This window comes from Anolis sagrei, chromosome 3 (genome assembly GCF_037176765.1).
Source record: "Anolis sagrei isolate rAnoSag1 chromosome 3, rAnoSag1.mat, whole genome shotgun sequence".
NCBI lineage: Eukaryota > Metazoa > Chordata > Lepidosauria > Squamata > Dactyloidae > Anolis > Anolis sagrei.
This window is the reverse complement of record NC_090023.1, coordinates 227066409-227088709: the sequence shown is the minus strand read 5'-3', so window position 1 is coordinate 227088709 and position 22301 is coordinate 227066409. Positions and strand designations below refer to the sequence as shown.

Below are 22301 nucleotides of genomic sequence, written 5' to 3'. Positions count from 1 at the left end.
GGAATCCTGGGCCTAGGAACAGACTTTTCAAGCTGTCTATGTAAACAGCAACAGAAATGGAAATCTTGTGGACATGGTCATGATGTGACAAGTTGAGTTTGGGGGGCAAAGGCAGGAGAAAAAAAATGCTGAAAGCCAAGATGACTTGATAACCATGACATCCCAATTTAACTCCCATTCTAGAAACGTGCAGATAAGGGGTTATGATTCCATACAGTACTTACCATTGAATTTCTGTTCTTAGGGGAAGAGCAGCTAGCATTGAGAAGGGCACTCTGTAGCATAAAAGCATTTATTTATTGAGTTGTTGTAGGTTTTTTTGGGCTATATGGCCATGTTCTAAAGGCATTTTCTCCTGACGTTTCGCCTGCATCTATGGCAAGCATCCGCAGAGGTAGTGAGGTCTGTTGGAACTAGGAAAAGGGCTTTATATATCTGTGGAATGACCAGGGTGGGACAAAGAACTCTTGTCTGCTGGAGCTAGGTGTGAATGTTTCAACTGATCACCTTGATTAGCATTTGATTGCCTGACAGTGCCTGGAGCAATCTTTTGTTGAGAGGTAATTAGATGTCCTTGTTTGTTTCCCCTCTTCTAATTTTAGAGGGTTTTTTTTAATACTGGTAGCCAGATTTTGTTCATTTTCATGGTTTCCTCCTTTCTATTTAAATTGTCCACATGCTTGTGGATTTCAATGGCTTCTCTGTGTAGTCTGACATGGCGGTTGTTGGAGTGGTCCAGCATTTCTCCAACAACCAAAGGGGCAAAGTAAAAGGATGGGGGAGGGAGAGAAAGGCACATCATCCTACTTTAAGGTATTTGGCAAAAGGGGCAGGAGAAACATGTAATACAGAACTGTGGTTTCCTGATCAGATTGGAAAGTTTGCAAAGCAGAAAGGACTGCTTTCAGAAAGGACAAGCAGGACAATCACACTATTTGACAGGAAGATGAGATTTATGGACACATGTTAAGATACAAACATTTAGTGTCCCTTTGGGACAATTAGGATAGACAGCATGGCAATCAGAAAAGCTACCATGTTTTACAATACAGACTACAGTACAAATTCCGGTCACACGAGATGGTTTGGCATTCAGGTTAAAGTTTAGTTGATAAATCCTGGTAAGCTAAAAATAGTTTCTCTCCAAAAGAACAGCATCCAATAACAGGAATTTCTTCAGTAATTTCATAGAATATATCTCATTAGGATTTTGGATAATATGATAATTAGTAGATATTTCTCCAAAATCCAACTCCTCCTAAGCAGAGGAACCAGGGCATTGAGAAACCTATTTTAAATTAATCAGATTTTAATTAAATTATTGTCTACATCCCACCTGTTTTGAAAAGGAGCTCATATGGCTCTTTGAAATATTTTCTTCACTACAGATTCATATCTTCCTTCAAGAAAAGAAAGACATGAAGTTTTTATATTGGATTCCAGTAAAATAACAATCAGTATATTCTATTAAAAAAATCTGAAGATATATTACTGAAACGCCTAGACCTTTAACAGCAAATACAGTCATGTTTCAGAACATTTCCTGTTATTCATAAACAGAAGTACTGAAAAATTATCGTGTTGTGCTACAGTACAACTCACTTGGAAAAAATAATACGCTGTTTCAAAAAAAATTCAAAAGTGAAGTATAAAATGTCTGAGCATTTATAAAAAATAGCTATTACTATCGTAAAATTCAAAATTTCACATAGCTTCCAGAGAAACTATGAAAGTATTTGGGAAGTATTTCTAAGCCTGCTTCCCTCAACTGGGTTAGGTTCTTAAAAAAAATTAAAAGAAATAAAAAAATTAATGAGAATTGTATGACTAGGGTTCTCTGAAGACATATGGAAACTTCACTTAAATGTACAATAGTGACATAAAACATTAGAAATCCTTTCTTTTCTCTTGATAAGCAAGAATTGAGCTGCTGGATATCACCTCCAAAAAGTCCTCAGTACTATAAGTGTCCTAAAAACTCAAGAAAGGAATTATTGTTGGCTCATGTTGACCATCTTCTTGGCTATGAATATGATTTGACAATGGATGATATCTTACAACAGAATGAAGTTAGAATCTGGGGCCATCAGAAACTCTTTCTAGAGCACCTTTGCCATTTAGTTAGTTCACATTATCAGCCATCTCAATTGGACCCCATACATAAATGATAGTCTGGTATGCCAGTAAAAAGGCACTAAAAGGTAGCGTTTCTACAAAATATCTAAAATTAAAAGTAATTCCTACCAGTTGAGTAATCTAGGCCACTTTGGCAATAAAGGATTCCGTTGTGAACAGTAATAACAACCAAGTTATTATTAAAAGTGAATGGGCCTGCCCCAATGAATACACTCGCAATGTACGAATAGGAAAGTAATTGCCTGTTATATCCACTGGCAACATCAGCACCCATTCTGCTAGATGTCATAAGATAATTTGTATTGTCTCTACACATTAAAAACCTCATACATTGTTTTTTAATTCCATGGTTGGTTCCTAGAGCCTGTAGATGTGATAGCTACTCATAGTGAGCATAGAGATTTGCATGATCCCACTTATTCACAACATGTAGATAGCAAAATAATTCATATCCTTGTGGCAACTTTCCCTTAGCAGCTAAGGAAGACCAAAATGATGTTGAGAGCACAGACTTTTCTCGTCCTGACACCGAAGGGAGGTTGACGGCTCTTGCTCTGAAGAAGTGGCAATTCTTGTGGGCGGGGGATTGGGCTGTTCAAAATTATAGAGATCATCATTAAAACTTTGCTCGCTTTCTATACTCGGGGCTGCCCAGATGCCACCATGACTGCAGACAGTAGAGAAAATTTTGAAACGGCTGCCTTCTGTGGAATAAAGGAAGAGAAATATAGCATTATTAAATTTGAGGCACAAACATTACTCAACAACCCCTGCATATTTCCAAAAGTAGCAGCAGCCCCAGCTCTAGACCATAATCCTATATATCTTTTAAAATTTTTATATTAAAGGAAATTTTCTTAACAGGAAATAAGAATAACTATATTATGAATGACAGGCAAACATAGGCCTAAGACATGGAAAGAGAAAGAGCAGATCACTTCTTTCCATTTGTGTCAGGTAAAAATGAAACATGACTTGATTCATTTGATTTGTCTGCAGAATTCGTTGAATACTCATTGGGTCGGAGGGGAAAATCAAGGTGCAGTAGCCTTTCAGGAGTCCAACTGGAAGGATACTGTGGTTTTGTTGATACAATCAATAAAAAGTAACCAGTAGTGAATTGTGTTTTGCAGGCATTTCTATTACATATTCTAATAGCCAAACATCCCATACTATTTTCAACCCATTATTTAACCAGGCTCTTTTGGGAAAATAGCATTCATAACCTTTTTGAAAAGGAAAAATGATGTCATATCCTTTTGGAAAATGTGAATCTCTATGAACATCTGGAGACCATCTTTTGAAAACCACTAGTCAAGGAAAGACATGACCTTGTTAGAAGTCAACCCTTTGAAAAAAGTGATGTTCACAAGCATTCATGTAATGGCACACATGTAACTCAGCTGTTAAACTGATAAACCATGTCTTTGAACTGCCAGGGACAAAGACATGCCACTGCACAGAAAACATATATTTACCTAGCAGAGTTTTAAAATGTTTCTTTGAAGTTGAAAATGCAGTTGCCCAAAACATATACTCTCCCTTGAAACCTCTCAGTTTAAAAATATACACTCAAAGGGGGGAAAAACACCAAAATCTTTTTTAAAAAGTAACATATTTTGTTAATTCAGCATACAGGCACATTTATACATAGGATGTAGTTTCTCCGTGTTGATAATACCGGGCATCATTCTTAATCAATAGTCCATAGTCCAAAGTCTTTAAATTTACATCTTATGAAAATCCAAACTGTATAACTGTACTTCTCAAAGCAAACATATAGTAAACTGTTCCTGCCTAAGTCCAAAATGCAAACTGCATCCACCTCAAACTGCTAACATTGAAGTCCAAAAGCATACTCATAACAAAATTGAGTCTTGAGTCTGAACATGCTCAGTACAATCACATGTCTGTAGCCCCTTCCACACCAGAGGTCAGTCAAACTGGCAAACCAATATATACATACAATACAGATTAGCAAATATATACATTAACAAATAAATAGTGAAGGCTTGGAAGGTTGCTACTTCCAACAAGCTCACCACCCATGTAAGTGGAAAGTCATTTCCAATAGTGTTTTTGGCATTCTTTGCTCAATTGGAAATTCAAAGAATGCTTTGAAAATTGCTTTCTGAACCCTGCCTCCTACCTGACTTGACAGAGGCAAATACTTCTTCCCATGTGTAGTTGGCCAGGTTCACATATTGTGTCACCCAAGGATGCTTTACTACTACTTCTAATGTTGTGCGATCCTCTGGAAATGGCTGCAAGAGTCCAGACAGGAGATCCATCAGGCCTGAGGTACACAAGGAAAAGGAGAATGTCAGTAACTTTTATAGTGACTTTCTGCTTGCCTGGCAACCAGCAGACGTTCCAGAAGCTGCTTGAAATCTTACTTCTTTAAATGGAGGGGAGCAGACAGCTAACAAAAAATGTCCTTCTACAATCACTGAGAAGGTACTAGTGCAGTCAATATGAAAAGTACAGAAAATAACTTAGAGAAAAGGAAATGGAGGCACAAGAGCTTTTTTATGCAAGGAGAGTCATGCCTCACAAGGTCAATAAACTATCGTGACTTCTCTAACTATCTGTTTCAACTACAGTTCACAATATATCGAAACAGAAGTCTTAGTAAACTCTGAAGTTCACTGATACCACTACTGATCTTCCTGATAATGTTGGCTTTATTATGGCTAATATTTACATTGCTTTGCTGCAGGAGAAATCTTGGACTGACAAAATAAGAAACTATTTGCTATTTCAACTCTGATGGGGCCTGAAGATAATGCTTAAAGTCACAAACTACTCTGCCCCCATTATATTTCTAGGCTCACTAGAGACCATTAACTGAACAAAGAGAGTGTTTAGAACTGTTCCCTAGAACATTGGTTCCCAACTTTTTTTTGACCAGGGACCACTTTAACCAAGGAACACTGTGATCGGGAACCACTCTCCCAAAATTAGTACCAAAAGGGTTTTGGTCAACTTTAGATTCGGTTTAGTTATTTGAGGTACTGATTCAGAAAATTGCATTGGACAGACCACATCAGCTCTAGTTTCTGATACAGAACATATGCCATCCAGTAGCTGCCATCTGCTCACCCAAAAAAACCCATATTTAATAAGCATTGGCACTATAAGAGAGTTTTGCGAGAGCAACCGCTCTCGTGTAGTAACAGTGAGGCTGCAGACCATATTTTAGTTTTTGCAGACCACTGGTGTTCCATTCCATGCACCACAGGTTAAGAACCACTGCTCTAGAACAGTGCTTCTCAACCTGTGGCCCCCCAGATGTTTTGGCCTTAAACTCCCAGAAATCCTAACAGCTGGTAAATTGGCTGGGATTTCTGGGAACTGTAGGCCAAAACACCTGGGGACCTACAGGCTGAGAACTACTGCTCTAGAATATTGATAAGTGGCAATGGAATATGTGCACATTTCTCAAACATTCAATCATGTGCTTCTCCCTTAGTCTATCATTACTGACACCAAGCCACTTATGAAATATCAAGAAGGCAAAACATATCTATTTGAGCATTTCATGACATGTTTGCAAACCACTTTTTTCAAGACCTGAGAAAATCTATTCAATCCCATTTGCTCAGAAAATCTATTCCTGGTCCTAATTCCTCAATTCTTTCATTAAATACCCACCATCTGATACACCATAAGGAGGTCTTAATACAGGATCCATAGTTTCTTCCAGCTCGCAAAAAGGATTTTCTCCAAAAATTATGGTATAAAGTGTGATACCAAGTGACCACATCTCCAGTTCCGGTCCTAGATATCTACAGAGGAATACAGAGTTTAAAGCTTATAATGCTCAGAAATATTTCAGACAAAAGTGGATTTTTAAAATCCACATTTAATTATACTACAAATGGCAAACCATCTCTTAATATTCTGTGCCTAATAAAACCCTCAGAAATTCATGCAATTACTATGCATTGACAGGGAACTTGAGGAGACTACACAGGCACATAAAACAGGATGATGGCACAAGCAATTTCTTCCTCCCAATCTATCAAGACACTTTCTTTCCCAACTTGCATCTTTCTCAAATGTTGTGAATGGGATAAGAGATATTGATAGAAGAATTGCCTACATGTGTCTGTCAATAGTCAAGGATACTTTTTAAAAGAACAAGGAGAATAAAAAAAACCCCGATAACCACTAAAACATATGGACAATTGCACCTCACTTATCATTGTGTAATCAAGAATATGTATATACAGCATATCTCTCTTTAACTATACTTTTCCAATTCTTCCAAACCAGGACATTATAATAAAGAGCCTCAGAATCAGCCAGGACATTAAGCCAACTTCAGATCGTGGGTTTTATCTCCTGATCTTAGTTAACTATAGTCTGCATGGTGAAATTACAGTTAATGTAATTGTCTACCAGCTGTCTGCATGTGCTGCCAAAACTTCTTCTGTACCTCGATTTATTAATCCAAGATGTGATCATTCCCCACTGTCCTTCCTTTACTCTTGCATTAACTCTGGAGGCTTTCCTCTCTTTTAATTCATGGTACTTCTGACAACATGCAAAGGGTTTACTTCCAAGTCATACATACGGATTGCCTGAGAGCACTTCTGGTGAGCAATACTCAATAGTTCCGCAAAAGGTATAGAACAGCTTGCCAGGCTCCAGGTAAGCAGCTGAACCAAAGTCTATCAGCTTGATAGTGAAATCTTCGGCAATTATGATGTTCTCATCCTTGATATCTCTGTGAAGGATGTTCTGACAACGTAGATAGCTCACTGCAGACACAAGCTGACATTCAGAGAGAACAAGAGTTCAGGATGGATACCAAATGCACACTTCCTGAAAATTATTTAACTATTTGGTTGCATGCTGCAAGACATGCTTCATTATCACAGGATGCCTATGCCCCACACCGCTAGAGAAATTATACTGTTTAGCCAGTATTGCACCACCTGATATCTACCGGGAAGTAGCAGTCAATAATAAAAGGACAAAGGCAGTGACATCGCCTGTTCGGATATCAGCCAGTACGCCGATGCCTTCAATCAAGAAATAGCTTTTTAAGATCTACAGTGATACTCGAAGGAACACCTCAGCAAGCAAGAGTCCAAAGTGGCAGTCTAAAACCCAGAACCTCAATCCATGGCTGATACCGAGTAAGAGACTCCCTCCTGAGCACACAGAAGACTGAGTGACTTGGAGGGCGCTAAACAGACTACAGAAATGGGGCTACAAAGTGGAGTCCACGACATGCGAATGTGGAGAAGAGCAAACCATAGACCACCTATTACAATGCAACCTGAGCCCTGCCACATGCACAATGGAGGACCTTCTTATAGCAACACCAGAGGCACTCCAAGTGGCCAGCTAGTGGTCAAAGGACATTTAGTATAATGCCAAGTGTAAACTTTGTTTGTATTTTTAAATACATTACAACTCACCTTCAATTTGCTTCTGACATGATAAATAAATAAAATTTAAACTATTGATATCATGCATCCTATATAAACCTATGCTGCCAACTTCTTTCTCTCAGTTAGTCTCAAAGGTGCTATAAGTTCACTTTGCTTACTGATCAAGATTAACACTGTGTTGTCTTTGAATTGTATTTATGAATTGCTTATCATGTCTGATCCAACTGTAACAAACAGTAAGCAAATAAACAAATTAAGAGAGCTGTTTTAATGTAGTTTTCAGTACTGAAACAGAACTTGAAAGATTGTAGTTTTCATTCTGCCATGAAATTAACTAATCACTTTTTCTCTGCTTGTGTTCAAAACTGTATTGTCATTTAGTCTCAATGCTTCCACTGCAGCTAATATAATACTCAGCACTATCTGACTGTAACTTTAGAAATGGCTGTGGAGTGTCACTGGAATAACCTCCCTATTTTATTAGTGGAATTACATATGATTCATTATATGACATCACATTTTACAATGCCGTAATATTCCCAGTATTTATGAAACATAATGTCTTATAATTTATAGTAAAGTGAGCTGTTACAGTAAGGCCATTCGAATTCAATATTAATGTGCAAATGATCCACTGAAACACAACGAAATAAAGATCATTCAATAATTTTCTATTAATAAAGTTTTCAGTCCACTCCCAGGCCCCTTCTACACTGCCATATAAAATCCAGATTATGAACTGGATTTTATGGCAGTGTAGACTCATATAATCCAATTCGAAACAGATAATGTGGATTATGTGATCATTTGGATTATATGGCAGTGTAGAAGGGGCCTCGGGTCTGGATCAAAGACAATCAAAATAGCTGCAATTTTATTTTTTTTCTCTCTCTGTGCTACTGAGTTTTTTTCTCTTCCTCCCTAAATATTGGCAAGTGTTGCTAAGCAAGGGGAATGGTGGCCAAAAGAGATATGACCGTTTTTATACAATTATTAATGTACAGCCTTTTTAAAAAATAAACAGTAGCTGTCAGGGCCTCTATCTGGACTGATGATACGGATAGAGGAGGGGCCTTATTTTCACTATGGACCTCATCACACCTACTCATGCTTGTTTTTATCTTATCTCATCAGTTAACAAGCTGCATATTCATGCTTAGGTATTCACTTACTTGCAGATTTTGCCTCCTCTAAATCTTACCTGTCTGAATATGTAACTTGCCAAAGGTTCATCCAGATCAGGTTGGTTATCAATGAACGTGAAGAGATCCAGGCCGGACCCATGCTTCTCCATCACCAACTGGAAGAATTGTCGGTTCTCAAATACATCAAGTATCTGGTGACAAGGAGTGCCATACATTGTATTCACAAAAGAACATAACAAATGAAGCATCCCGCTACCTTAACTCTAGAAGAAAGAATGGATCTAGCTATATAATCATCCCTTGAGCAAGGCGACTGGCTAGGGAAGGCAAGTCTTGTGGTTTGGCACATCTGAAAGGTACCATGTTGGAAAATGTTGGTTAAGAACAATGTCAGACACTTCAGTTTTCCATTTTAAGAGAATTAACATAGTTATATGACATCTCCTAACAGTGTTCTGATCAAGGACTGAGATGATAATGCAAATCAACATGAGAATGTTAGCAAGATTTCTTGTACCAACTATTACTTGTCATATGGGATTCCTTGTACGAGGGATTGTACGCACCAGGTTAAATCTAGCCATAATTGAATATAGCCAAGTGTTGTTGATAGACAAAATTAACTTGTGCCACAACATCAGAATATAAAAGAAATTTACTTAATCCAGAAAGTACACATCAACAATTATGCATTTGCATACTTGATAAACTATACCTTAATAATATTGGGGTGCTGAAGCTTTCTCAAAATTAAAATCTCCTGTGTGATTGTCCCCAATTCAGGGTCCTCTACCCAGCAATAATCCAATACTCTCTCTTTCCATATGAACTTCACTACAACCTGTAAATAAATGAAAGCAAAAAGAAACAAAACCTAGGTAGGCAATGACTGGTCTTGGTAAAACTGTATACAAGGCTCCATTAAAGTAAGAAGTCCAGCCTGAATTTCCTAGTCATTGTGTCAAGTTAAGTCTTGGTTTTGGATTCAAGTATTCGGGAAGTTTTCTATGTTCTTGTTTTATTATTCCTGCTCAAGTTTATTATGTATACCTTTTGCTTATGGATTTCTTCTGTGCTTGTGATTTTTGGATAATCCTGGACTTGGATTTTTATGAGACATTTGGATTCCTGTGTGGCTATCATCTTGTTATGATTATACCTCTCCTTTCCTTATTCCTGCTTTTTTCATGTATTTTATATGTTTTTACAATAAACTGTTTGCTTATACTCTGGACTCTTGTGTGGTCGTGTGGTCATAGGTGGCTCCAGGTCAGGCGTACAACATTCCCTCTCTAAAAGTTTGTCATGGGAGGTAGAGAAAGTTATACCGCTCTGTAATGACATACTCATTTCACAGTTTCAAATTTCCAAGTATATCAAAATATCTAGGATTGCAACAAATAACAGCCTGATCCAGTGAGCTATCCAGTAGCTCAAAGGATTTGGCTTAAACGCCTTCACTGGGTAAAAATGTTATTAAACACCCTGGAATCAAACACAGCTGCAACAGCTGGCAGTGTTAATACTTGCTCATCAGCCAAAATGCAATGGATGTGAAACAATGCAAACTATTCTAATGGGTATTTAGAGGCCCATCAGCTACAACAGATATGTGTCTGACTAAACACTATGATACTCTTATTTTACTGCTATTGAACATGTTGTGTCAAATGCGTGGCCTACAGATTTTGCCAGCAGCATCTCCATCAGACCTTGCAACAAATGTCAATTGCAATAAATGATTGGCGTTGTAGATCAGTAAAATCCAGAGGGGAATACTTTCTCAATTCCTTCTGCCACATAAATAGGCAAGCCTCCCAGATGCCCTTAGGTTTTTTATGAAAAAACCCAAACTGCAACAGCTAGAGCCAAGTTCACAACACTGTCTCAGGACTGTTTGTCCAGGATTCTGATAGTAGTTTGACAAGAAACTAACAGACGCTCCACATATAAAAGAACCCTAGGTTCCTTCCAAATCTATAGCTTAACTTTAAAAGATTTCCTGTTGTTGTTGATTGGGGATCCAAAATCAATTGTAATTCATCTGTGTTTACTAGTAAAGCTATCCTTCCCTTGCTACTGCTCATCTCAAGAAAAGAAGAATTGTGCCACCCCTCTCAATTCAGAGAAATGTTGTCAGAATTGGATAGTGTGCCATCCTGGTGGTCTAAAGAATCCTAGTCAGGTAGGTACTCTGCAGCCCTAGGAATGTTGCCCAAGCAGCATTTGGCACATTTCTTGGCAGCTAAACTATGCCAGTACTGTATCTTAGTGGGAAATACAAGAGACTCCTTTTCTACTCTCTACAAAGAATGATCTTTGACTCCTTACATATCAAATATCATGTGAAAAAGCACAGCCATCCTAAACATTCACAAATATCAAAGCCATAATTTAATAGCCCATAATGTACAAATCACTAATGAAAAATGTAATGTTAGACAACGAGCTTTGACATTAACATTAACCTAAGTTCACCATTAACTCTATGTTCCTGCCTGTACTTTGAAATGAAGAAATCTTGAGGTTTCTAGAAACCACAAACATATCAAAGAAGAACTATTAAGTAAATACATGAAAGCTACTTTTGCTCGCTTTACCTCTTTTTGATCTTTTCTACATTTGGCCGTCCAAACAAATCCAAAGGCTCCTTTGCCAATGAGTCCAAGTGTATCATACTTTTTCCCATATTCTCCCTCACAAGCCTTCAGTTTTTCCAGTTCTTCAACTCGTCGTGAATTCTCAAACAAAGGTGTTGTTTTGATCAGCTGCAAAAAAAGGAACAGGCAAACAAACACTATAAAATCTGAGTGAATTCAGAGTGAATTCAGATTGAAAGTCAGGGCCAAACAGGGATGATCCATGAAAAAAAATCTATGAAAGGCAGAGAGATATTACCACCCCTAATTGCCTCCTTGTTGCATTGGTAGTCTAGTAACAGTAGTTTCACCTGTTTCCTTTTGTGAACTATTTTGACATTGGAAAAATCAGCAACAAAATATAAATGAACAAATACATTCAAAATAATTCCTAAACTTTTAAACCCAAAAGTATTTTTATAGAATGATTCCATTTTTAAAAACTTTGACAATTGAAAACAGATCTCACTATAGGCCAAACTTTCTTTGATCCAATAGGAGGTGAACGGCATTGGCTCTTTCTGAAAGCTCTCTTCCCAGAATTGCATCTGAGCCACTGCTGGATTTTGGCAAAGAGTAGAGTGTGTATATGTATAGCTACAATTTTCTTCCCATATACCTTTTTTTAACATCAATAATGTGTTTTCCTAAAATTGCTGAACCAAACAGTCAAATGTTGGCAAAACAGCTGTGGAATGGGTTAGAGGACACTAGAGTATATAGAAACACGTAGATGTGGATCACATTTAGCCCACCCAATTCTCATCCTATTGCCAGTGGCCAATATCAGCAACTTGGCAATAGATAAAATGCAACTTGGAAGATAAAAAAAATCATAGTCATAATCTTATTGGTGCATTATGACAGTGTACCTTGATCAGAGCCCTCTGGAGCAGAAAAAACAAAAGCTGTAGGTGCAGTGGCCACAAAAAGTCAGGCCTAGAAAACATGATCCCCAGAGTCAGCAGAATGTATCTGTCTTCCCCTTACCACTGTTATGTGATGCTGAAAAATGTGTTACTGCCAGTATACTGCACCAAGAAGGTTGTTCCTTGTGAACTCTATTCAAAACTTGCCATTTAGTCTTGGTCATAACTTCTTTTTATTAGTGATGTAGCTAAGAGCCACAGTGGCACAATGGATTGAACCCTTGTGCTGGCTGAACTGCTGATCTGAAGGTTGGGTTGCTGACCTGAAAGTTGCTGGTTCATATCTGTGAGACGGGGTGAGCTCTCGTCTGTCAGTTCTAGCTTGTGGGGACATGACAGAAGTCTCCTAGATAACACATCCTGGCATCCCCTGGGCAATGTCTCTGTAGATGGCCAATTCTCTCACACCAGAAGCAACTTGCAATATGTTCTCAAGTTGCTTCTGACACAATTAAAAAAAATAGAGTTATAACTTGCTAATTGCTCAGAACAATGTCACAAAAGTGCTGTCAATATTGTTGATAGTCTCGTCCGGAAAGAATTTGGAGCTTTAAGGCACTCACATTTAGCATTCAAATCTAGACCACATGAAACATGTTGTTGTGTGCCTTTAAGTCATTTCCGACTTATGGCAACCCCAATGCAAACCCATCACAGGGGTTTCTGAGGCTAAGAATGTGCAACCTGCCAAGGGTCATCCAGTGGCTTTTCATGGCCAGATGTGAACCCATTGTCTCCAGAGCCATAATCTAACATTCAAAGTACTGCATCATATATCCCTCCATTTTCAAGTAACTAGACTAGAAAAAGCCACTTTGCCAATGTATTTTCCAGAAACAAGCAACATCTGGCTGATGGAATATCTCAGCAGCAGGTGTGTGGAAGTGCACTACCACCTATGCCTCAAGATGCAACCAAATGAAAAACTTTCATCATTTTTATACCTCTATGAACTGAGTACTTTCCCTTGCCGTATCTTGAGCTGAACTGATTTGTTTTATTAAAAAGTACTTTGTGAAACTGAACCTAACACTCATTTTTTTATCTCCGCAAAGTTAATGCAGTTTACCAGGAAGAAAAAACGAAGAAGAGATTGGCACGGATGGGGGAGAGGAGCCTGAAACATTTTTGGTCTAAAAGTACTCCTCTTACACTTTGAACTAATCAGATCAGTATATGCTAAAAGAAAATGACAGATGAAATTCAACAATATGCCCATAGCAATAGGCTACGCATGGGAGTGAAATGGGGATATAATGAGAAGTAACAAACAATGGCCTAGAAAAAGTACACAATGTGAAATATCTCAAACTATGGTATTCCTGAAAAACACTGAGTCGCCCTTGGGGGCTGAGAATTGCGGTATATAAGCGCAGTAAATAAATAAATAAATAGACCTTTTAAACATAACCTAGACCATGGCAGTAAAATAATACATCAGGAACTAGAAACACAGTGCTAGAAAACAAAGTACACTGTGAAACATGTCTCATCTTCATATTAACTTCAGAGCGCTTCCAGACAACCCTAAAACCCGTGCCATACCAGACAAAAATAACTCATTTCGGTGTGGATTCTAATCTACACTTACCCATCCAAACTACGGACTTTCCCGGGGGGAGGCTACATGCCATCTTAATTGAAATTTGCTAGAAATTTTGTAATTGGGCTTTTCATCTATCCCTCCCCATTTGTTATAAAACAATAATACAAATATATATACTAGCTTGCTTTTAAACTCATGTTCCATAGCTTAACAGGGCAGGCTACTCAATAAAGAGCATAATACTATAGGCTGATATCACACAAGAGCTGAAAGAGTAGGCAAAGAATATGCATCCCATCTGAAATCCTGTGGCTGCCTCCTGCAGAATTCTGAGGCTTGTAGTTGAGGGGAAAGGCCTTTAAAATGCTCAGCCAGAGAGGTCCTGGGTCTCACTAAATTACAAGACCCAGAATTCTGCAAAAAAGCAGTCACAGGATTTCAGATAGGATGCATACTCTTTGCCTACTCTTTGAGCTCTGGTGTGATAAAGCACTAGCTAAATAGAGATGCAGCCAGGTTGACCGTTCTGGTCCCAGTGCGGATAAGAAGTCCTCACTGACAGAATCTTCCACAGCCCAGGGGAGAAGGAACAAGGTGGAATTCATCTCTATGGCATCCCAAAGCTTCTGGAAAGCTGAATGCTGGTGCCTTGCCTGAAAGCATGAAGGTCCATCTGAGGCTAAGAGTATAACATAACACCTAGTAGTGTATATCTGGTGAACATTGCTTATATTCTATGCTTTTTGCATCAATTTCTAATTACTGTATTTGTCATCAATAAAACCATATTTTGGACTCTTAATGACTTAGTCTTACTTCAGTGTATTCTTTGAACCTAAATTGAGCGAGGCCTAAGTGGATCAAGCTTTCCAGAAGAATATAGTTCACTAGACATTTATTTATTTACTGTTGCAACTTCAAAAACTATAAATTCCATAACCCATAAACTATGACTTAATTAAAAGAGAACTCTGTACACTTACTTCTGCCAAGTTGACAGCAGAGACATCTACAAGAGTTTGAGAGGAACTGGCCAATCTGGAAAGAAGTAAATGAGTCTTTGCCGCTGCTTCTTTCTGGCTCTGGAAATGGTCTCTCATAACCCAAACACAAAAGAGAGCAGCAGGGTCTTGTAATTCTACACGCTTCACTTCAAAAAGTATACCTACAACATTATAAAACAAGAGAACACCGATAGGCGATACAAGTATGTGTGTGTATGTGTAAATATAATACAGCCATCCACATTTGATGGATCCCGCCCCCCACGAGTGTCTGTCTCCAGGGGCAAACCAAGAATGGGCAACTTGGAAGTCCTTGAACAGACTAAGAAGTGGTGTTTGCAGATCAAAAGACAACCTGGCTAAATGGCAGTACTTAGAAGAATCCTCCACCTTGTGTGACTGTGGAGCAGAACAAACAACTCTGCATCAGTATGCTTGCCCACAATGCCCTGCCTCATGCACAGATGAAGAACTGTTTAAAGCTAGATAGTGAGGTCGCTGTTGCCCATTTTTGGTCTAAAAGTATTTAGACACTTGTGCTCCCTCTATTTTATCAGTTCTATACTTATTTATGCAATGTTTTTGTCACTAAATAAATAGATTTGCTGGATTTAGGAACACAGGACCCCAGTGAAAGTGAAAAATAAAAAATAGACGATCCCTGTAGGAATTTCTAGATCTTCAAACATGACTCTTTCACCAGTTTCTGCTGGCAACTGACCACCTATCAGAACTGCATTGAAATCTCTCTAGAAATTTCTTTAGATCCTCCAGTATTGCTGAAGGAAGTTAACTATATTGTCACAGGAGGCCTAGAGATACCTAGAGATAACATTTTGCATCAAATTCATGAATACAGTAATCAAATCTGCAAAATGTGGAGGGATTAAAACAGAATTAATGTTTTCCTTTGCTGATTTTTTACTGCATTCCAAACCTGGATGGGCAATATATTAAAGAACAAGTTGGTTAAAATCCTTTTGACCACACTTTTATAGCAAACATCCTTTTCTTGTAATTTTTTGATCAAAATATGATCAAATTAAATTAAATTAAAATATGAAAGGAGGGGGAAAACGACCATTTCCAACTTACTGAGCTTGGAACCATCTCTGTGGTAGCAGTTGCCTGCATAGCTTCCTTCCTGGATCTCGTTGTTCAAACTGATTCCTGGAGATAGCGCTTTCACCGGAGTAGATGTTACTTGTTTTAATGCCATAAATTCTTCTTGGGACCGTTCCTCATTGCCTGGAGAATGCATTTCTAGGTGGGGGCCCGTGCTCTCTCCAGACCCTGAAGAACAGTTTCTAGAGACATCTAAACTAGAGAGGACTGAATGTTTACTAGCGACCAAGTTTCTCCGACAGCAAGTTGGAGAATCACCTTTCAAGAGGAGCTCTATTTGATTGCTTGCAGAAGTATTATTCACCCGGTCCAGGGACTGACCATGATCTTCCTCATTTAACGAGAGTTGTGTCAGTTCAGGTGCATCTGAACATGCTTCTCCACTACCGACAGCCAAATCCTTCATGTCGCAGCAAAGAGAGTCTGTCACATCAGTGGTCTTTCCCTCTGCAACTGCAAGGTCATCACAAGGAGATAACAGTCCTACAGAAAGAGGAGAGCTGATGCTCCTTTTCTCAGACAAAAAGGCTGGCAAGTCACTTTCTAATGGAACACTTCCAAGGCCCCCATTTCTTTCCCTACGTTCCAAAGGCCCACGGGTTTCCTGGAGACAACACACTGCATTGTACATTGGCTCATCCAGAGTTGGAGTGCCAAATGATACATGAACAGCATCACAAGGCACACTTGTCTCATGTCTAAAGTCATCTAGTATATGAATGGCTGAAGTCTCATCATCCAGAAGAGAACCACTTCTCCGATTAGATGTAGGGGTATATTGGCAGTTCAAGGTTTCAGGTAGCAAACCAGAAGCATGTTTATCAGAAAGACCATCTTCTCCTTCTTTCTGAAGCAAGTCAGATCTGTTCCTGGAGAGAACCCTCTCCTGCACTTTAGTTTCATCTTCTAACACATTTGGCTCCATATGCAATTGTTGTGAGAAACAAGCTTCATTTTCCTGAGAACTTAGAGGTTTTGCAGTCTTGGTGAAGTGTCCATCTTGTAGATTCTCAGAAGGAAAAAGTTCATCAGGATCTAGCACATGGCTACCTGCTGTATCTTCCCTGCAATTAAAAAAAACAAGAGAAGTTACTGGTCACGTTATTATGAAGAGGCAAGGATCTCCTTCCCTAATATTTTCTGATCCTCATATTAATCATTGTTTTTATTTGAATCAAAATATTTCAACCATCATATAAGCAAAAGATCCCATGATCTTTGACCATGAGGGTGCCTGTCATAGATGCAGGCGAAGTATCAGGAAAGAATGCTTCTGGAACATGGCCATACAGCCCAGAAAACTCACAGCAATCCAGTAAATACAGCTTGTTTAAATTAAATATATGAATGCACCCAAAATTAGAAATCACAACTGAAAAGATTATTAAGGAGAATATAACTCAGATGTAAAGCATGGAAATAAAAAAAATTAGCTATGGGTTCCATAACCAAGGCAAAGAATGCAGATCATATGAGCCCTGCCTTATTCTAAATGGTGCAGGAATATACTGTATATACTCGAGTATAAGCCTAGTTTTTCAGTCCTTATTTTAGGCTGAAAAAGTCTCCCCCAGCTTATACTCAAGTCAATGTTATTTATTATTTTACTTTGTTGTTATCGTTATTATTACATTTATTATTGTTGTTATTACATTTATTATTATACTCTATTTATTATTGTTACATTTATTAATTTACTTTATTATTATTATTTTACTTTATTTATTATTATTGGAGGACATGTAAGCATATTTACATTGAAGAAGGTTAGAATAATGGTTTAATCAAATTTGGACAGCCTTATCTTGAATTACAGTTTTATGTAAATATTCAAAAACATTTAACCTGCTAATGCCTAAATTAATATAATTTTATTGGTATCTATTTTTATTTTGAAATTTACTAGTAGCTGCTGCATTTTCCACTCTCGGCTTATACTCGAGTTAATACATTTTCCCTGTTTTTTTGTGGTAAAATTAGATGCCTCGGCTTAGATTCGGGTCAGCTTATACTCAAGTATATATGGTAAGTCTAGATATCTCCTTCACACCAGCCTAGGAAGCCTCTAACAAGACATCACTTGTAACAGTGCTTCGTAAGCTATCTGATGGGAAGAAATGTCAAGGTTTTTCTCTCCAATGAGCCAGTGACCTGCTCCATATTTATACCCATTTCCTATTTCTTTCTTACCTGGAAACTCACCATGAAATGGTAGCCAGTGGCTTGCGGACTGGAACCACTCAAATGACTTCTACACCATAATAATTTTTTGGTTTTGTGTGTGTGTGTGTGTCAGGAGCAACTTGAGAAACCGCAACTCGCTTCTGATGTGAGAGAAATGGCCATTTGCAAGGACGTTGCCCAGGGGACGCCTGGATGTTTGATGTTTTACCATCCTTCTGGGAGGCTCCTCTCATGTCCCTGAATGGGGAGCTGAAGCTGACAGAGGGAGTTCAACCCTCTCTCTCTAGATTCGAACCCGTGACCTGTCAGTCAGCAGTCCTGCCGGCACAAGGGTTAAACCCACTGCTTTACCAAGGACAGTGGTGGTGAGAGCAGATCAATATTGTAAAATATCCTCTGCCAAATAAACACTCGAATCCCTATTATTACGCCTTTTTGTTTGGGGGTGGAGCTGTTTTTACATTGTTAAGTTCTTGTTCCTTTTGAAAGAATGCATAATACCTTTGAAACTTTTGATTGGCATAAGGCATGATTTAAATAAAATATTTCAAACTAAGCAATTCCTGTCATGCGCCATATGAATCATTCCATGATCACATGGCATGACACAGACAATAACAATGCATCTGAGAATCTCAAGGGAGAAAAATAATTGAAGCAGCCCTAGGATAATTTTAGGCTATAATCTAAGATGTTTATTTCCAAGTAAATGGTAAGAAATGGTTAGAATGCAACTTTACCTCACAGACGTGAACATTACTAGATGACTCACTTATCAATGAATCAATTATTCCATTGGTATTGTTTGAGATGACAGAAGAGGCAGCAAATTCATATCTGAGGAGTTTGATCCATGACAGTCGGCTCACGCATTCTGCTCATTACCTGATGATGGATGCTGAATATATACACACACACACAGAAATTATCTGCTCTTCCATCTTGGAAGCAAGGTCTGCTTTGGAATCAGAATTTGTAGCAACTTAAATTATGAATGTTTTTATTTCTAAGTAAGTCAAAGCAATCCTGATCCTAACATATTCCATGGATAAGGGAGTCCAACTGTACTTCAAGGCTCTCTCTCGCTTTTTCCACATTTGACAGAACTGTCGTAAAGCTAAAAAGTTCTGGCTACTGATAAGACCAAGTGTTTTGTTTTTTTTATGTTGACAATCATACAGAAAAAAGGGATTGGTGAACTAGCTCGAGAAATGGTGACAGAAGCACAAATTTCTCTTTGTCAAATATTGGAAAAGATCAAAGATTCCATCTGAGAAGGAATGGATTAGTAAGATACTTAGACACTGCAGAGATGAATAATTTACTCAGCTACACCCCAATGAACAGTTTGTACAAGACTGGATTGTATTTGATACTGAGAAGGGGAGGTGATGTCAACAGGTTTTGAACAGTAATTGACTGTTGATAAAGTTAAAGAAAGAGATGAGATTTTAAGGACAATGTTTTGTTTTGTTGCTTAAATAACAAAGTACAGAAATTAAGAATCAATTAAATATAAGAATGTACGGCATGAAAGAATAATTAAAAGACAAATTAAATGCTGTTTTCCTGACAAATAGAAAATCAATGTAGGGTACAAACAAATAGATATATAGGTGACGGTGGCAGTTTTTACACTAGTGATAAAGGTGAGGTTTGTATCAGATAGCACTACTTCCTTCTGCTTACCTATCGTATATACTCAAGTATAAGCAGAGTTTTTCAGCCCTTTTTTAGGCTAAAAAAGCCCCTCTCGGCTTATACTCAAGTCAAAGTTATTCATTATTTTGCTGGGTTATCATTATTATTACATTTATTATTTTACTCTATTATTATTATTATTATTATTATTATTATTATTACTATTACATTACTTTACTCTATTATTATTGTTATTATTACATTTATTATTTTCTCTATTTATTGTTATTACTACAATTATCATTTTACTCTATTTATTATTGTTATTACATTTATTATTTTACTCTATTATTACTGTTATTATTTTACTCTATTATTACTGTTATTATATTTCCATTATTTTGCTCTCTTTATTATTATTGGAAGGATATGTATGCACATTTACATTGAAGAAGGTTAGAATAATGGTTTAATCAGAGTTTGACAGTCTTATCTTAAATTACAGTTTGATGTATATATTCAAAATCATTTAACCTACTGATGCCTCAATTAATGTAATTTTATTGGTATCAATTTTTATTTTGAAATTTACCAGTAGTAGCTACATTTCCCAACCTGGTTTTTTACTCGAGTCAATACATTTTTCCAGTTTTTTGTAGTAAAATTAGGTGCCTCGAATTATATTCGGGTTGGCTTATACACGAGTATATACAGGAATGTCTTTCTGTACTTTGTGGTGCTGTTGGATGTATTCTATATTTTCAGTTATATATGTGTTAATATATTCAAATTTAATATCTAATGATATATATTTATATATATATATACACACACACACATACACACACATGCACGCGCACACACGTCTTTTTTTAAAAGGCTTCCCACTCATGTGTACACAACCTACCTGTTCACTGATGTAGACACCTCTGCCTGTGGCAACACAAGTGAAGGTGGGTTAAATTCACCATCCTGCAGTATTTCTTCCCTTTTCTGGAGCTCTGCTCCATCACTTTTTATTACTGGGACAGATTCCATCCTTTCATGTGGAAAACGAAAACTGTGGGTATCTATAGCATCACCTTCTTCTTCTCCCTGAAGCAGGCCACAACTTTTCCTGACAAGATCCTTTTCTTGTTGCTCAGTTCTACTTTCTAACAGACAGAGTTCACATTGAGACTTATTTAAAGAAGAGATTTCACATTGTTGGGAGTTAGCTGGCTTTCTTGCCTGATGATCGGTGCAGTCTTTAGATAGTCTCTCAGAAGGCAGAACCTGATCAGCAGCAGATACATTCATGCTAACTGTGGAATCTCTACTGGGAAAAACATTAACTGGTTATGTTATGCAGAATATGGGAGAATCTTCTTCAATATATTTTCCATCCTACGATATAACATTCACAACCTAATATACATTTGTTACTGGTTAAATGCCACCTGTATGAAACATACCCATTAACTGGCGTGGATGCTTGTGGTGGAGGTGACAAAAAAGTAAGCAAACTGCCACCATTTCTCTGCTGGGTACCATTCCCATTATGGAACTGTGCTCCATCGCTCCGAGTTAATTCTTGTTCTTGCAGGCCCAACGAAGACATATCCCCAGTAGTGTATGGAGCGATTCCTGAATCAAAGAAACAATGCAATGATCCTTTCGGCATACTCAGCATTTGTATGGCCCCAGAAGTCCCATAATATTTTGCTTCAAGACATGAGATTAACACAATATTCTAAAGTGTTAAAAATTCAGTAAATATTTCTAATATTTTCATATTATTTATTATTTAAGGCATATGTTCTGTGTCAGACACTAGAGCTGCTGTGGTCTATCCAATGCAAATTTCTGAATCAGCAGCCCAAATCTAAAGTTGATCAAAAAGTGATTCACAACCCTTTTGGTACTAATGTTGGTCAAAGTGGTCCCTGGTCAAAAAAAGGTTGGGAACCACTGGTGTAAATGAAACAATAAATGAAAGCATAATTCAAAGGGACACTTTCAGCTCAACATTCTCCAGTAAGCTCAAATCAATACATGTTGTCTTTTAATTTCACATTGGCATTGTTTTGTTTTTGGGAAGAGATATGCCAAAGCAAAGAGGAAAGGGTACACAACATGCATTATACAAGCATAAAGGATACACCATGTGCATTACATAACCTACCTTTAAGGAAGAGAGACAGTGACAACCTACCTTTAAGGAAGAGAGACAGAGAGACAAGTAGTGTTTGGGGCACTACTTGCATAAACTAACCTTCATTAATTTCCACTGTACTACAGCCATCCACCCGGGTTTTTTTTAATTTGCTCTCATTTTCTGCATCAGAACTTCCTCTAGACCTCTGGAGCTGCAGAGAGGAGTTCCCAGCTTTGTCCATATACTTGTAAAAACCAGGAATCAAAAATGTGATGTTCTAGAATACAGAATTAAACAAGATAAAGTCTATGGACTTTCCCTCATTCCATAAAAATTGATGCCAATACAATCTAAGACTGGATAAAAGAGACATACAATTATGTGATCTCATATTGCTCAATATTCAATCA

The 22301-nt window shown here is 37.7% G+C and overlaps 1 protein-coding gene across 4 annotated transcripts in view; it reads right to left on the bottom strand.

Moving 5' to 3' along the window:
* Positions 1–934: 934 nt before the first annotated feature.
* PASK (PAS domain containing serine/threonine kinase) overlaps positions 935–22301 on the bottom strand; it is a 31207-nt gene continuing 9840 nt past the window's right edge. For 2 of the 4 annotated variants that reach the window (XM_060767948.2, XM_067465941.1), the window contains exons 8-19: positions 22009–22168; positions 21209–21380; positions 20662–21072; positions 15900–16993; positions 14784–14965; positions 11287–11454; positions 9402–9527; positions 8743–8877; positions 6716–6915; positions 5791–5924; positions 4286–4432; positions 935–2840 (exon numbers count right to left, since the gene is read on the bottom strand). In XM_060767948.2, the coding sequence (XP_060623931.2) occupies positions 2614–2840; positions 4286–4432; positions 5791–5924; positions 6716–6915; positions 8743–8877; positions 9402–9527; positions 11287–11454; positions 14784–14965; positions 15900–16993; positions 20662–21072; positions 21209–21380; positions 22009–22168 (3156 nt within the window). In that variant the 3' untranslated portion in view covers positions 935–2613. The remainder of the gene's footprint in view (positions 2841–4285; positions 4433–5790; positions 5925–6715; positions 6916–8742; positions 8878–9401; positions 9528–11286; positions 11455–14783; positions 14966–15899; positions 16994–20661; positions 21073–21208; positions 21381–22008; positions 22169–22301) is intronic. The other 2 variants (XM_060767949.2, XM_060767950.2) reach the window with 2 other exon arrangements.